At 47.1% G+C, this 13,767-nt stretch overlaps 1 protein-coding gene across 1 annotated transcript; it reads right to left on the reverse strand.

Annotated features, from left to right (window-relative positions):
• Positions 1-3,667: 3,667 nt before the first annotated feature.
• Positions 3,668-4,706, reverse strand: LOC123312507. Its single transcript, XM_044896969.1, has one exon. It carries the CDS (start codon positions 4,685-4,687, stop codon positions 3,692-3,694), a length of 996 nt encoding a protein of 331 aa, XP_044752904.1. The 5' UTR covers positions 4,688-4,706; the 3' UTR covers positions 3,668-3,691.
• Positions 4,707-13,767: the final 9,061 nt, after the last annotated feature.

Consider the following 13,767-nt stretch of genomic DNA (forward strand, 5'->3'; position numbering starts at 1 on the left):
GGTTCGGCCCGAGGAACACCATGTGAGGAGGGATGGAGCTTCAACATCTATTTGGATCGGTAACCCCTATTCGTCCGGTCGGTGGTAGAATTTGAGGTTCGCCACATTATAACGACCTACATCTTTGCCATCCGGAATGCTGACCAACTGGTACACATTGGGATGTGGGTTGGCATCAATGCGGTATGGACCTGAATAAAGAGAATGAAATTTAGCTATGGTTTTCGCCGAGGCATCTGAAACTGGTTGTTGCCTTAGCAACACCCAATCACCAATCTGGAGATGGTCTCCTGTGGGCGCCCTCTTCTTCCTCAATTCTGCCTGTTGGTGCAGTCGAATCCGCGCCATCTCCTGGTACTCAACTATGGTCTTCGTGGCCGGCAGGGGTAGGTGTCGTTCAATTATGGGTTCCAGTGGGTGTCGCATCGTTCGCCCCAACAGAATCTGGTTTGGGGCTAAGCCAGTACTGAGGTGAGGTGTGTTGTTAAACAGTCTCTCGATCGCAGGTAGTTGTTGGGCCCAATTGACATGTGCATCCTGGCAGTAAGTCCGGAAAAGACGTCCCAGTTCTTTCATGACTCGTTCACAAGGGTTAGAGGCAGGATGTCGTATGGAAGAGTAGGTACACTTAATCCCATAGGTAGAAAGGGTCTTCTTCCACACCCCGGCTGTAAATTGGGAACCATGATCGGAAAGGATAGTTCGGATAGGAAGTTGTTGGTGGAAGTCGTGAACCACTCGTAAGGCAGCAATTTTGGCTTGCGCCCTTTTCAAAGCATACAATTTCACAAACTTTGAGAAATTGTCAATCACAACGAAGATACCTGACCGCGACTGGCAGGAAGTGGACCATAGAAATCCACGCAAACGAGGTCTCCGGGGTTATCACAAATAATAGGGGTAGTAGTTCCCTGTAGATACCTGCTTGGGTACTTGAAGCGCTGACAAACGTCGCACGTCCTAACGACCTTGTTGATCTTCTTCCTCATCTGTGGAAAGAACAAAGAGTTTTGTAGCACCTGGTACATCTTACCTGTTCCAAAATGGCCATACAGTTGGTGGTATGCAGTTACCAGGTCCTTGATAAGATTCTCAGGAACGATGAGACGTGGGGTCGGAGCCTGTTCTGGTTGATAAAGAAGCACCAGGCCTTGATTCATCCAGCAAAAGTTCAGATACCGCTGTTGTGTCTGGGTGAGCACGGTCGGGTTTCCCGTCAGGAATTGGTACAGACCACCCCATATTTTACAACTTCTCTGGTGTCCGGAAATTTGGCCGACGGCCCCCCGGAGGTCCTCCAGGTTATCTATTTCGAAAAAGTTCAAAAGGAATTCTGACTCACCTTGTAAGTTATCGTGATGGCAGGCCTGTTTAACGAAACCAATACCAGCAACGATGGGGTCCTCTTTCTGTGCTGTTTGCTGCGTGTTTAGCTCAGCGTGGAATCTAGATAAGGTATCTGCTACAATATTATCCTTACCTGGCACATACTCTACCTCGTAATCGAATTCGTTCAGAAAAAACGACCATCGAGTTAGCCTCTCGTTCAGAAGTCTACATTGCTTCAGGAATTTCAGGGCGTGGTGGTCGGTCCGTATAACTACCTTGTGTCCCAAGATCAGAGTCTGATACTTCTTCAAACCGAAGATTATGGCTAAGAGTTCCTTCTCTGTCACTGTGTAGTACAGTTCGGGACCCCTCAACACGCGGCTGGCGAACCCTAAAACAAGATGTTCCCCCTGCTCATCTATTTGGTACAGTTCAACCCCGACTGCAACTCCGGAGCTGTCACACTGCAAATAGAATGGTTTGTCATAAGTGGGAAATCGCAGCATGACGGTTTCCAGGAAGAGTTCCTTGACATTTTTGAAAGCGGAATCTTCAGCGTCTTCCCATTCCCATCGGGCCTTCTTCTGAAGCAGGCGTGTAAGGGGTTGCATGGCAGTACTGTAGCGAGAGGCAAAGCGGCGATAAAAATTGCACAGTCCCAGGAAGCCTCGCAGTTGCTTGGGGTTCTTCGGTGTCGGAAATGTCTGGATGGCCGCTGTCTTGTCAGGGTCGACCCTAACTCCAGTGGACGTCAAGACGTGACCCAAAAAGTGAACTTCTTCACGAAAGAACTCCGTTTTGTCGAGATTTAGGGTCATACTAGCGTCAGAAAACTTCTCGAAAATCTTTCGCAAGTAGTCCAAATGTTGAGGGAAATCTTGAGAAGCTACAAGTAGATCGTCAATATATTTACGAGTGAAGGAACATACCTCAGGTCCTAAGATAACGTCCATAGCTCTGGAAAAACTGGCCACCGCGGTCTTGAGCCCAAATGGGAGTACTTGATACGTGTAAGTACGCCCCTCGTACATAAACGCTGTGTATTTCGTGCAGTCCGGATGAAGGGGAATTTGCCAGTAAGATGCTCGGAGATCCAGGGTGGTGAGAAATCGGCAGTTGTGGAACGACTGGAACAATTCCTCAGGTGGAATGGGGACTTCGTTGTCAGCTTCCATGAGCGCATTGATCCAGCGTGCGTCGAGGCATATACGTACTGTTCCATCCTTTTTACTCACCACCGTGGTTGGGCTGACATAGGGGGAAGCTTCGCGTTTAATCACTCCTAGGCTCAACATCTCCTGCAGGACCTTCTCGACGGCTGCTCTCTTGGCAAATGGAATGGGGTAAGGCCGGCGCACGAACGGTTTGTCTTCTCGCAGGTTGATCTGATGGAAATATTTGTTAGTTTTTCCGGGATAGGAATTAAATAAATGCCTGAACTCAAGGAGAAGGTTAAGGAAAGTGTTTTTCTGATCTTGATCCAATTTATCCAGGGATGAAACTTTGGCTCGCAGCTCGTCTATGGTGACGACGTGCTCTGCTAGATTGATACGGGGTAGTGTGGGTCCATAATCGTCCAAGGCACAGGAGTCGATCACTTCTGATTGGTCGGTCGTCAAATCCATGGGTTCCCCTTGGAAAGGGATGGTGACAACTCCCTGGGGTCCTCGTGTCTGAATACACTTCTTCTGGAAGTCCATGGTGCCTTGAACCGCAGAGAGCCAGTCGCTACCAAGAATGATAGGTCGGACGAGTTTTGGTACCACTAGGAATGCCTGTGAGTAAATAATATCGGAGGGTGGAATCTGAAAAGACAGCCAAACTTGATTTTTAATCCTCGAACTCTTGTTGCCTAGTGCTCCACGCAAGAAGGTGTTGCTCACTGGCAGGCACATTACTGAGGGGTCTTTGATGGTCACCATACTCTCTTCGCTGATACAGGACATCTCACAGCCGGAATCCAAAAGTGCAAGAAACAGTTGGCTGTAACATGACAAAGTTATGTGGGGTAAGGAATTATATGCAGTACCCATGGCACAGGTGTAACCCGACATCTTAGTTCCTGGAAGAGCAACTAATGGTTGGGCTCGGCGAATGAAAGTAGACAGAGGCCACGCCCCTAGACGCTCAAGCATACTCACGCCCCTGGGGTATAGCTCACGAATGGTGGTCATTGCCAATGGAGGCCCTTGTATTACCACATAGGGATGCAGCTGGTCCTGGAGTGAGCAATGGCAGGACAGTGGCAGCTTCCGACATTGGGTGCAAGTGGTTCCTGCTGGCACAAACTTGATCAAAGGGAAATTGGGGCTTGTAGGCTTGGTGACGGTCTTTGGAAGTATTTCCCCCGAAAATACTCCCCTTAAGCGTTTCCCGACGACTTGCTTACGCCCCCAGCCTTTGGCGGTCTTGGTGGTGGGTATCCCCTCGTGTTTGCCTTGGTTGGGTTTCCCTCGGAACGCCTTCTCAGATGATGTCTCGTATCGCTATGTGGCTGGGATCTCTCGATGCTGTCCTGTCGTTCCAGAAAAGTCACGGTATAGGCGAGCGTCGGTCTGTCCATAAGGGCCCATAACGACTGTATGGCTGGTGGATACTGTCGCATTACCTCCCGCTGCATCGTGTCCTGGGATAGAGGTGGTGAAAACAACCGATAACGATTGATTTGGCGGAGAAAGTGGCTCGCCATGTCTCCGTCCTGCGCAGCTTGGTACTTCCTCATGCCTAGGCGCCGTCGTTCTTCATGTTGTTGATCCACGGACCAGAATGCAGCCAAGAACTCTCGTTTGAAATCATCATAGGTGGACCAACCATCGGAGAGGAATTCCACCCAATCTTTGGCAGAACCGTGTAACCTGGATTTGGCAAGATTTAGATGTTCTGACCTCGGGGTATGCGTCAAGTTGAAGTGGTCCTCCAACGCCTTCAAGAACCTCGCTGGATGATCCCGCACAGCATTCCGAAAAATAGGAGCCTCAGAATTGATAGCACTACCTTTAGCTATCAAAGACAGCGTCGCTTCTTGCCACTCTGCCACGCTAGCACTCAAGGATGGTCCCAGGGGTTGGCGAACAGCACCAGGGTTGTCACGACCACAAGTCGCCTGAGGTTCCGTAGAGTAGGGCCTCGGAATTGGTGATGCACCCACAGCTCGGTCCAAGACAGGTGAAGGTGGGTCCGAAGCGGCTGAGGCTGTAGGCGTCAGGAGTTCTCGGATCGTCCGCAGCTCACCGGCTAGAGATTGAAGAACCTGGGTATGCTGGTTCTGAAGTTCATGTTGTCGCTGAACTTCCTCCCCAATGGCCCTCACTTCGCCCCTAGTCGCTAGCTCACTCTGGCCTAAGTTACCGTTTTCCATCTTGTCAATGAACGCCTGTACAATATGTTAAATAATTGAATTTTCAAAATGTTGGGAATGGGAAAAAAAATAAAAAAAAACAAAATTGAAATATCTATTGGACCTCTCAACCTCCACTTTCTATTTTCATTACAGGGATCCTGGTCACGGCACCACTCTGTACTGTCCTGGCCTTAAATTACCTTGCGCTGGTCAGTGATGCTTGTAGAATTCTTTTTACTTCGAAGATACTTACGAATGACAGCACTTTAAAGACACCTTACTACTCTATGGCCAAAGATCGTGATCGTCTGGTTGTGGTAGGACTCCACATTACGTAGGCAACCCAAAGTACTTACCCTGATTACTAATAGAAAAATTGACGGGAGGTTGGGAGATTCGAAAGAAAACAACACATTTAAACCCAAACAAGAAACGTTTATTTCGGGTTTCATTGGAGACGATCTCCAATGTCATAGCTCTAGGGCGCAGCAGAGGGGAGGAAAAAGAGCTGCGAGAAAACCTCCCCTTAGAACAGCAACAACTACATAATCTACTATACAGGTATGATTTTACGTAGCTACGGCAACAGGTTCAACTGGCGAGAGAAAATCTCATGTGAAATGCACACTTGGTGGAATCAGTTACATCTACAGCTATCAGCTCCTTAATGATGACTCTTAACCGATACTTCAGTGAGATGAGTTACGTTCAGCATACAACAGTTCTGAATTGGGTAGGGTTCAGTCAGGGGGTTGTTGGAAGGATTAGACTCAGATGCAAGGGCATCCAGCCAAAAGGGTTGGAGACGCAGTTACAATGGTACCCGGCCTCAGGGGAGAGAGACGCAGCTGCAAGGGCATCCGGCCTCAGAAATCGACGCAGGTACAAGGGTACCCGGCCTAAAGGGTTAGAGACGCAGTTACAATGGTACCCGGCCTCAGGGGAGAGAGACGCAGCTGCAAGGGCATCCGGCCTCAGAAATCGACGCAGGTACAAGGGTACCCGGCCTGCAGGATACTAGGAAGGGTAAAATCCACAAAAGTTGTATGTTTGTCCCGTAACACAAATGTGAATTATTTCCGCTCCTGGCTATCACGTTCAAATATGTCCTGTATTGACCAACTCCACCAGTGAAGAGAAAAATAATAATAATAAAAGAAAAGGAAAAATGATAATTAAGGGTCCTTAATGCAATTACAGTATTTACCCTGTTGGTCGTACCTAAGTAATCGAATCATTGGCTTGGCTTGGGGACGCTTCAGTGACATCTACACGTATTCATAAGATAAGTACAAAAAAATATGTAGAAATTAAGAAATTAATACTATGAACATTACATAACACAAGCGCATCCACCATTAAACAAGTCTATTTAAAATAACTAGCCCTCAAATCATAAATGGAATAGAATGGGAAGCAAAAAGGGGTAGCGTACAAAATGGCGTCTGGCGTCCCTATGACGTGTTCAAAGAAAGAAAAACTCAGAAAGTACGTTATTATCTACAATAAAGAAAATGAGTTTTATTGTGTGTGAAGCACATAAAATAGAGACGGACGGAATTGGCCCTTCAGTAATTAACGAAATACTTTAACAATGGAAACTAATATGATGCATCAAGTACCCAAAACCGCATATTAGCAATAAAACTTTCAAATTAATAAAATAAGAAACGGTAATAATGAAATGAGTGGTAACTTACGTTTGGAATTCACTGAACAAAATAAAGAAAAAAACAAGCTTTGTCTTACTCAAAAATTCACTCTAGGGAAAAAAAAAACTAACTAACAGGAAAAACCGGTTTAACTCGTTTCAAGAAAGGACGCTTAATGAATCCCTTCTTCATTAGGAATTTCTTGGCTTTTCGATCTCAAGTACCCACTTGAAAAAGAGCGTCTTCCAGAGGGTTCTTAACGCTTGCGCCATCTCCCCTTTCAGTTCAACAGCTAGTACAGAAAACTCTTTCTCACATTCCTTCTTACTGATGGTCTTCAAGCGAGTCCTCTAGAGGGCAGTAGTTATCACAATGATGAAAAAAAGAGCAGTCCACTACAGTCGCCCCTTTGGAGGTTCGGCCCGAGGAACACCATGTGAGGAGGGATGGAGCTTCAACATCTATTTGGATCGGTAACCCCTATTCGTCCGGTCGGTGGTAGAATTTGAGGTTCGCCACATTATAACGACCTACATCTTTGCCATCCGGAATGCTGACCAACTGGTACACATGTGGGTTGGCATCAATGCGGTATGGACCTGAATAAAGAGAATGAAATTTAGCTATGGTTTTCGCCGAGGCATCTGAAACTGGTTGTTGCCTTAGCAACACCCAATCACCAATCTGGAGATGGTCTCCTGTGGGCGCCCTCTTCTTCCTCAATTCTGCCTGTTGGTGCAGTCGAATCCGCGCCATCTCCTGGTACTCAACTATGGTCTTCGTGGCCGGCAGGGGTAGGTGTCGTTCAATTATGGGTTCCAGTGGGTGTCGCATCGTTCGCCCCAACAGAATCTGGTTTGGGGCTAAGCCAGTACTGAGGTGAGGTGTGTTGTTAAACAGTCTCTCGATCGCAGGTAGTTGTTGGGCCCAATTGACATGTGCATCCTGGCAGTAAGTCCGGAAAAGACGTCCCAGTTCTTTCATGACTCGTTCACAAGGGTTAGAGGCAGGATGTCGTATGGAAGAGTAGGTACACTTAATCCCTTAGGTAGAAAGGGTCTTCTTCCACACCCCGGCTGTAAATTGGGAACCATGATCGGAAAGGATAGTTCGGATAGGAAGTTGTTGGTGGAAGTCGTGAACCACTCGTAAGGCAGCAATTTTGGCTTGCGCCCTTTTCAAAGCATACAATTTCACAAACTTTGAGAAATTGTCAATCACAACGAAGATGTAGGATACCTGACCGCGACTGGCAGGAAGTGGACCATAGAAATCCACGCAAACGAGGTCTCCGGGGTTATCACAAATAATAGGGGTAGTAGTTCCCTGTAGATACCTGCTTGGGTACTTGAAGCGCTGACAAACGTCGCACGTCCTAACGACCTTGTTGATCTTCTTCCTCATCTGTGGAAAGAACAAAGAGTTTTGTAGCACCTGGTACATCTTACCTGTTCCAAAATGGCCATACAGTTGGTGGTATGCAGTTACCAGGTCCTTGATAAGATTCTCAGGAACGATGAGACGTGGGGTCGGAGCCTGTTCTGGTTGATAAAGAAGCACCAGGCCTTGATTCATCCAGCAAAAGTTCAGATACCGCTGTTGTGTCTGGGTGAGCACGGTCGGGTTTCCCGTCAGGAATTGGTACAGACCACCCCATATTTTACAACTTCTCTGGTGTCCGGAAATTTGGCCGACGGCCCCCCGGAGGTCCTCCAGGTTATCTATTTCGAAAAAGTTCAAAAGGAATTCTGACTCACCTTGTAAGTTATCGTGATGGCAGGCCTGTTTAACGAAACCAATACCAGCAACGATGGGGGTCCTCTTTCTGTGCTGTTTGCTGCGTGTTTAGCTCAGCGTGGAATCTAGATAAGGTATCTGCTACAATATTATCCTTACCTGGCACATACTCTACCTCGTAATCGAATTCGTTCAGAAAAAACGACCATCGAGTTAGCCTCTCGTTCAGAAGTCTACATTGCTTCAGGAATTTCAGGGCGTGGTGGTCGGTCCGTATAACTACCTTGTGTCCCAAGATCAGAGTCTGATACTTCTTCAAACCGAAGATTATGGCTAAGAGTTCCTTCTCTGTCACTGTGTAGTACAGTTCGGGACCCCTCAACACGCGGCTGGCGAACCCTAAAACAAGATGTTCCCCCTGCTCATCTATTTGGTACAGTTCAACCCCGACTGCAACTCCGGAGCTGTCACACTGCAAATAGAATGGTTTGTCATAAGTGGGAAATCGCAGCATGACGGTTTCCAGGAAGAGTTCCTTGACATTTTTGAAAGCGGAATCTTCAGCGTCTTCCCATTCCCATCGGGCCTTCTTCTGAAGCAGGCGTGTAAGGGGTTGCATGGCAGTACTGTAGCGAGAGGCAAAGCGGCGATAAAAATTGCACAGTCCCAGGAAGCCTCGCAGTTGCTTGGGGTTCTTCGGTGTCGGAAATGTCTGGATGGCCGCTGTCTTGTCAGGGTCGACCCTAACTCCAGTGGACGTCAAGACGTGACCCAAAAAGTGAACTTCTTCACGAAAGAACTCCGTTTTGTCGAGATTTAGGGTCATACTAGCGTCAGAAAACTTCTCGAAAATCTTTCGCAAGTAGTCCAAATGTTGAGGGAAATCTTGAGAAGCTACAAGTAGATCGTCAATATATTTACGAGTGAAGGAACATACCTCAGGTCCTAAGATAACGTCCATAGCTCTGGAAAAACTGGCCACCGCGGTCTTGAGCCCAAATGGGAGTACTTGATACGTGTAAGTACGCCCCTCGTACATAAACGCTGTGTATTTCGTGCAGTCCGGATGAAGGGGAATTTGCCAGTAAGATGCTCGGAGATCCAGGGTGGTGAGAAATCGGCAGTTGTGGAACGACTGGAACAATTCCTCAGGTGGAATGGGGACTTCGTTGTCAGCTTCCATGAGCGCATTGATCCAGCGTGCGTCGAGGCATATACGTACTGTTCCATCCTTTTTACTCACCACCGTGGTTGGGCTGACATAGGGGGAAGCTTCGCGTTTAATCACTCCTAGGCTCAACATCTCCTGCAGGACCTTCTCGACGGCTGCTCTCTTGGCAAATGGAATGGGGTAAGGCCGGCGCACGAACGGTTTGTCTTCTCGCAGGTTGATCTGATGGAAATATTTGTTAGTTTTTCCGGGATAGGAATTAAATAAATGCCTGAACTCAAGGAGAAGGTTAAGGAAAGTGTTTTTCTGATCTTGATCCAATTTATCCAGGGATGAAACTTTGGCTCGCAGCTCGTCTATGGTGACGACGTGCTCTGCTAGATTGATACGGGGTAGTGTGGGTCCATAATCGTCCAAGGCACAGGAGTCGATCACTTCTGATTGGTCGGTCGTCAAATCCATGGGTTCCCCTTGGAAAGGGATGGTGACAACTCCCTGGGGTCCTCGTGTCTGAATACACTTCTTCTGGAAGTCCATGGTGCCTTGAACCGCAGAGAGCCAGTCGCTACCAAGAATGATAGGTCGGACGAGTTTTGGTACCACTAGGAATGCCTGCTTGTGTAAATAATATCGGAGGGTGGAATCTGAAAAGACAGCCAAACTTGATTTTTAATCCTCGAACTCTTGTTGCCTAGTGCTCCACGCAAGAAGGTGTTGCTCACTGGCAGGCACATTACTGAGGGGTCTTTGATGGTCACCATACTCTCTTCGCTGATACAGGACATCTCACAGCCGGAATCCAAAAGTGCAAGAAACAGTTGGCTGTAACATGACAAAGTTATGTGGGGTAAGGAATTATATGCAGTACCCATGGCACAGGTGTAACCCGACATCTTAGTTCCTGGAAGAGCAACTAATGGTTGGGCTCGGCGAATGAAAGTAGACAGAGGCCACGCCCCTAGACGCTCAAGCATACTCACGCCCCTGGGGTATAGCTCACGAATGGTGGTCATTGCCAATGGAGGCCCTTGTATTACCACATAGGGATGCAGCTGGTCCTGGAGTGAGCAATGGCAGGACAGTGGCAGCTTCCGACATTGGGTGCAAGTGGTTCCTGCTGGCACAAACTTGATCAAAGGGAAATTGGGGCTTGTAGGCTTGGTGACGGTCTTTGGAAGTATTTCCCCCGAAAATACTCCCCTTAAGCGTTTCCCGACGACTTGCTTACGCCCCCAGCCTTTGGCGGTCTTGGTGGTGGGTATCCCCTCGTGTTTGCCTTGGTTGGGTTTCCCTCGGAACGCCTTCTCAGATGATGTCTCGTATCGCTATGTGGCTGGGATCTCTCGATGCTGTCCTGTCGTTCCAGAAAAGTCACGGTATAGGCGAGCGTCGGTCTGTCCATAAGGGCCCATAACGACTGTATGGCTGGTGGATACTGTCGCATTACCTCCCGCTGCATCGTGTCCTGGGATAGAGGTGGTGAAAACAACCGATAACGATTGATTTGGCGGAGAAAGTGGCTCGCCATGTCTCCGTCCTGCGCAGCTTGGTACTTCCTCATGCCTAGGCGCCGTCGTTCTTCATGTTGTTGATCCACGGACCAGAATGCAGCCAAGAACTCTCGTTTGAAATCATCATAGGTGGACCAACCATCGGAGAGGAATTCCACCCAATCTTTGGCAGAACCGTGTAACCTGGATTTGGCAAGATTTAGATGTTCTGACCTCGGGGTATGCGTCAAGTTGAAGTGGTCCTCCAACGCCTTCAAGAACCTCGCTGGATGATCCCGCACAGCATTCCGAAAAATAGGAGCCTCAGAATTGATAGCACTACCTTTAGCTATCAAAGACAGCGTCGCTTCTTGCCACTCTGCCACGCTAGCACTCAAGGATGGTCCCAGGGGTTGGCGAACAGCACCAGGGTTGTCACGACCACAAGTCGCCTGAGGTTCCGTAGAGTAGGGCCTCGGAATTGGTGATGCACCCACAGCTCGGTCCAAGACAGGTGAAGGTGGGTCCGAAGCGGCTGAGGCTGTAGGCGTCAGGAGTTCTCGGATCGTCCGCAGCTCACCGGCTAGAGATTGAAGAACCTGGGTATGCTGGTTCTGAAGTTCATGTTGTCGCTGAACTTCCTCCCCAATGGCCCTCACTTCGCCCCTAGTCGCTAGCTCACTCTGGCCTAAGTTACCGTTTTCCATCTTGTCAATGAACGCCTGTACAATATGTTAAATAATTGAATTTTCAAAATGTTGGGAATGGGAAAAAAAATAAAAAAAAACAAAATTGAAATATCTATTGGACCTCTCAACCTCCACTTTCTATTTTCATTACAGGGATCCTGGTCACGGCACCACTCTGTACTGTCCTGGCCTTAAATTACCTTGCGCTGGTCAGTGATGCTTGTAGAATTCTTTTTACTTCGAAGATACTTACGAATGACAGCACTTTAAAGACACCTTACTACTCTATGGCCAAAGATCGTGATCGTCTGGTTGTGGTAGGACTCCACATTACGTAGGCAACCCAAAGTACTTACCCTGATTACTAATAGAAAAATTGACGGGAGGTTGGGAGATTCGAAAGAAAACAACACATTTAAACCCAAACAAGAAACGTTTATTTCGGGTTTCATTGGAGACGATCTCCAATGTCATAGCTCTAGGGCGCAGCAGAGGGGAGGAAAAAGAGCTGCGAGAAAACCTCCCCTTAGAACAGCAACAACTACATAATCTACTATACAGGTATGATTTTACGTAGCTACGGCAACAGGTTCAACTGGCGAGAGAAAATCTCATGTGAAATGCACACTTGGTGGAATCAGTTACATCTACAGCTATCAGCTCCTTAATGATGACTCTTAACCGATACTTCAGTGAGATGAGTTACGTTCAGCATACAACAGTTCTGAATTGGGTAGGGTTCAGTCAGGGGGTTGTTGGAAGGATTAGACTCAGATGCAAGGGCATCCAGCCAAAAGGGTTGGAGACGCAGTTACAATGGTACCCGGCCTCAGGGGAGAGAGACGCAGCTGCAAGGGCATCCGGCCTCAGAAATCGACGCAGGTACAAGGGTACCCGGCCTAAAGGGTTAGAGACGCAGTTACAATGGTACCCGGCCTCAGGGGAGAGAGACGCAGCTACAAGGGCATCCGGCCTCAGAAATCGACGCAGGTACAAGGGTACCCGGCCTGCAGGATACTAGGAAGGGTAAAATCCACAAAAGTTGTATGTTTGTCCCGTAACACAAATGTGAATTATTTCCGCTCCTGGCTATTACGTTCAAATATGTCCTGTATTGACCAACTCCACCAGTGAAGAGAAAAATAATAATAATAAAAGAAAAGGAAAAATGATAATTAAGGGTCCTTAATGCAATTACAGTATTTACCCTGTTGGTCGTACCTAAGTAATCGAATCATTGGCTTGGCTTGGGGACGCTTCAGTGACATCTACACGTATTCATAAGATAAGTACAAAAAAATATGTAGAAATTAAGAAATTAATACTATGAACATTACATAACACAAGCGCATCCACCATTAAACAAGTCTATTTAAAATAACTAGCCCTCAAATCATAAATGGAATAGAATGGGAAGCAAAAAGGGGTAGCGTACAAAATGGCGTCTGGCGTCCCTATGACGTGTTCAAAGAAAGAAAAACTCAGAAAGTACGTTATTATCTACAATAAAGAAAATGAGTTTTATTGTGTGTGAAGCACATAAAATAGAGACGGACGGAATTGGCCCTTCAGTAATTAACGAAATACTTTAACAATGGAAACTAATATGATGCATCAAGTACCCAAAACCGCATATTAGCAATAAAACTTTCAAATTAATAAAATAAGAAACGGTAATAATGAAATGAGTGGTAACTTACGTTTGGAATTCACTGAACAAAATAAAGAAAAAAACAAGCTTTGTCTTACTCAAAAATTCACTCTAGGGAAAAAAAAAACTAACTAACAGGAAAAACCGGTTTAACTCGTTTCAAGAAAGGACGCTTAATGAATCCCTTCTTCATTAGGAATTTCTTGGCTTTTCGATCTCAAGTACCCACTTGAAAAAGAGCGTCTTCCAGAGGGTTCTTAACGCTTGCGCCATCTCCCCTTTCAGTTCAACAGCTAGTACAGAAAACTCTTTCTCACATTCCTTCTTACTGATGGTCTTCAAGCGAGTCCTCTAGAGGGCAGTAGTTATCACAATGATGAAAAAAAGAGCAGTCCACTACAGTCGCCCCTTTGGAGGTTCGGCCCGAGGAACACCATGTGAGGAGGGATGGAGCTTCAACATCTATTTGGATCGGTAACCCCTATTCGTCCGGTCGGTGGTAGAATTTGAGGTTCGCCACATTATAACGACCTACATCTTTGCCATCCGGAATGCTGACCAACTGGTACACATGTGGGTTGGCATCAATGCGGTATGGACCTGAATAAAGAGAATGAAATTTAGCTATGGTTTTCGCCGAGGCATCTGAAACTGGTTGTTGCCTTAGCAACACCCAATCACCAATCTGGAGATGGTCTCCTGTGGGCG

The sequence above is a fragment of the Coccinella septempunctata genome, chromosome 4 (assembly GCF_907165205.1).
Source record: "Coccinella septempunctata chromosome 4, icCocSept1.1, whole genome shotgun sequence".
Classification (NCBI taxonomy): Eukaryota; Metazoa; Arthropoda; class Insecta; order Coleoptera; family Coccinellidae; genus Coccinella; species Coccinella septempunctata.

Coding starts and splice junctions, on each gene's coding strand:
- LOC123312507 (XM_044896969.1), bottom strand. CDS start 4,687: ATGGAAAACGGTAACTTAGGCCAGAGTGAGCTAGCGACTAGGGGCGAA.